The sequence below is a fragment of the Capsicum annuum genome, chromosome 6 (assembly GCF_002878395.1).
Source record: "Capsicum annuum cultivar UCD-10X-F1 chromosome 6, UCD10Xv1.1, whole genome shotgun sequence".
Taxonomy (NCBI): domain Eukaryota; kingdom Viridiplantae; phylum Streptophyta; class Magnoliopsida; order Solanales; family Solanaceae; genus Capsicum; species Capsicum annuum.
The window spans coordinates 176,651,660-176,655,199 of NC_061116.1; the positions used below are offsets into that span (position 1 = coordinate 176,651,660).

Sequence of the window (3,540 nt, forward strand, 5' to 3'; positions counted from 1 at the left end):
TGATATTTTACATGCTTCCCAAAAATGAAACTGATACTTAATGTGCTTCTTTCTTTGATGATGTGATTCAAGTGTGGATTCATGAAAGGAAATTTATATAGTTAGATTGAGCATATTGTCCTCATATGCTCAAACTTCAATGACATAATCATAGTACCATCTGACAAGGTCAAAGCAGTGTCCTAACCCAAAAATGCAATTTACATCAAAATTGTAGTGGCTTTTGAGTTGGTTTGTAATAGTTAGGGTTTTCAGAATATCTTCTTTTGGTATTTCTTATCGGTAAATTTGTCGTTTCAATGGTATTTGTTGTCGTTGAATTTGCCTTTTAAACATTTTGCTTTGTTGCCCAAATGGATAATTCATATCCAAATTTGATTTTGAGGTAGAAAAGTTACCTGTTTGAAAATAATCCCCAACTTGAGTTCTTGAAGAATTTTCAACTTATTGAATGCATCTTAGTAATTATCTAGCAATTTGGGACCATCGTTCGTCTTTCTTTCAGACGAATTCACGTATAATTATGACTTCTACCTCTATTTTGATATCATTGAATAAGGAAAAGAAAATAGAAAATGCGTATGTATAAGCCTCACGTTCTCTGGAATATTTTCTAAGAGAAATGCTAACTTCTCTCTTTGTTGTAATTTGGTAGTTGAATAAATATTTTGCTTTGCTGTTTGATGTCGGTAAAGATTCCTCTTCAGTACCTATATAGTTTGTACTGTGATAGGTGATTTTGTAGTTTATTTGTTGTAGGTAAATTTTCCTTTTTTAGTACGTCTGATTTGTATTTTCACCAGCTTCACTTTAGTTTTGTATTTGATTGTTTCACTTTTAATTCCCTACGTTTCTATCTATGATAAAGCTCACATTCTGGGGCTCAGAGAAAGGTTCTCTACATTACGTAAATAGTTTGCAATCCGTAAAACACTACAACCAGCAAACTGTACAGCTTATTTTTTCCTGCAAATGTCTTATTATAGGTTCGTCTATTACTTTACTATCTTATATGTCTACGTTTCATGTACACCTTCCCTGCAATAATGAAACAGAGACCAACATAAAGGATCAAAAGCTCCTCGTGGACGCAATCGCCAGAGAAACCACAGACTGGACCTGTAAAGTACAGGTAGTAGACAAGTTCCGGCCTCGCAAAAGCAGTGACTCATCCGTGCATTTCCAGAAAATACTTGTGCAGGATGAAAGTGTAAGCTTGCCTCTCCACCTCTACTTTCCTTTAAAACCAAAGTTCATACCATGAAATTTACTACGTCCAACAATGTTATAATGTACATGACATTTGTTTCTGTCGCAAAGGTAATAACTTTAACGACTTAAGAAATTAAGAAAAATCGAATTCTAACCTCATCAAAAGAACAACTGAAATTCCAACAACTTCTGACATAAATTATTCTAACACATGTAAAATTTGTTCCGTTTTACTTGACTACAGGAACAACATGTTTCTCTAGTACTTTACGGTGATGACATTTTGAAGTACGAGAACCTGTTTGGCCTTTTCTAGACATATTTGGTGTCCTGTGCGAAAGTTAGAGAGCCCCGCAATTACTCAATATGAGCCGGTACGTACGAATGGGTGGCTGACAGCTACACAATCGTCGAGGCGGTTACAATGGATTGGAGACACCCCTTCCTGTTTCAACAAAATTGGATACAGTCTCTTTCTCAGCTATTGAGTAGCAACGTCCAGGTGTCAAATTTTGTAAACATCCATCTTAAGTTCTGGCCTCTTTTCCCGTTAACTAAATAGCCCCTATTGATGAAATTAACTGTTAAGATGCTATTCTTAATTATTTCATACTTTTTGGCAGTAGTAGTTAATTGTAGCGCCATCCAATATACAACTGACCAAAGCAAGCCCTTCTAAGAAGCAATTGTTATAGACCAGAGGTGAGTTACTCGCATACCTGCAACAACTTCACCAAGCATTCTACTTTCTTGTTAAAACATGGCTGAACTGTAATAATTTTTGCATGTACTATTTTGACCAGCAAGAAACCTTTCCTATTTACTATATGAGGTGATCTAGCCGACAACAAAGGAGCTGCATTACTACACCATCTGCATGAGTATCTTGTCATTATTGCTAGGCGTATAAGCGTTATTAAATTTTGCGGTGGTATATTCATTAGTGCATCTTTTGTAACTCTTATTTTTACTTTTTCCTTTTTTATATTGAATTTAAAAAGCTCTTTATCTTTCACATACGCAACTCTAAGACTAGCAACAAGATAACAGTTGACAATCTTAACAAATCCTCAGAATGTGTAGGCTATTACACTGATAAACTAGTATACAATAACATGCTCCCTCTTCATAGGACTATGAAAAAAACATATTTTTACTGTTTCATCTAACCTTTTCCAGGGTGAAGCACAACAAACAAATGTTGTTGTCTTATACTTTAAGAATCTCATCATCATCATCATCCTCGCTAAATCTTGCACCAATTAAAGATCAAGTGTTATCTATATCCACCATTCCAGAGTTGTTATCTATGGTTAGTTTACCCCATAACGTATACATGTAATAATTATTTTCTTATGCAACTAAACCCTTATCACATAGTACAACTTGTGAGATCAAAGAAGTTTCTAACATTATTCTATATTACCACTGCAGGTACAAAATTTTCCTGTAGAAGCCAGATTATCACTCCCTGCCCATCCTCAATCATTTTATTTGCTTGCGCGCTCAAATTGCAGTCAGTTTGTGCGCCCAATAACCAAAAAAATGGTTCGATGCTTCAACTTTAAACTAGAATAGAAATTAGTTCCTAGGTAACTACTACAACTACGATATCATATACATACTCAACTATGCACTTTATTTTTCCTGCTTTATATGGTAATACTTGCAAAAGTTTGTGTGTTATCTTGTTTTCGGGATTTTTGAATCTTCTTTCTGCTGATCTCAAAGAAGGGCAGCTTAGCACTTTTTGGGGAACAACCTCTTTATCCTGAAGAGATAGATGTAAGGTTTACGTACATTCTATAATTTCGTAAAACCGACTGACGTGGTTATGTTGTTGTCGATCTAAAAGAATGGCACCTGAACAGTTTTCAGTAACAACCTCCTTACCTCAACAAAATAGAGTTTGACCTGATTATATTATTGTTACTAATCTAAAATAGTGGCAGAAGAAAAGTTTCCAACCACATCCTTTTTATCTCAACGAAATACAGCTAATGTTTGTGTACATTGTGTACTCCGCAAACTCTGATTATGACAATACCAGGTTATTCATTTTCTATTTCTTTAAGTCACGTTATTTTTTCATCAAAGTTTTTAGTGTTTCTTACCATCCGATACTAACACTAAATGAAAAATTCAAAAATTTCCTCTCCTTCAAAATCACAAAAGAAAACCAAACTAAAAGTGAACAAGCAAAATCACTTGTTAAAGAGCTGAATCTAGTTGCACCCTTGTAAACAAGATGAAAAATCTTCACAAAACAATAGTTTACAGCATAAGATCATGAAAGTCTAATTTAAGAAAAGCAGAAACATATAGTAG

General features: G+C 34.4%; 1 protein-coding gene across 1 annotated transcript; it reads left to right on the top strand.

Annotated features, from left to right (window-relative positions):
* The first annotated feature begins 621 nt into the window (after window positions 1-621).
* Window positions 622-1,891, top strand: LOC124899747. Its single transcript, XM_047414989.1, has 2 exons — window positions 622-1,210; window positions 1,457-1,891. The coding sequence occupies exons 1-2, from the start codon at window positions 860-862 to the stop codon at window positions 1,526-1,528; spliced, it is 423 nt and encodes a 140-aa protein (XP_047270945.1). The 5' UTR covers window positions 622-859; the 3' UTR covers window positions 1,529-1,891.
* Window positions 1,892-3,540: the final 1,649 nt, after the last annotated feature.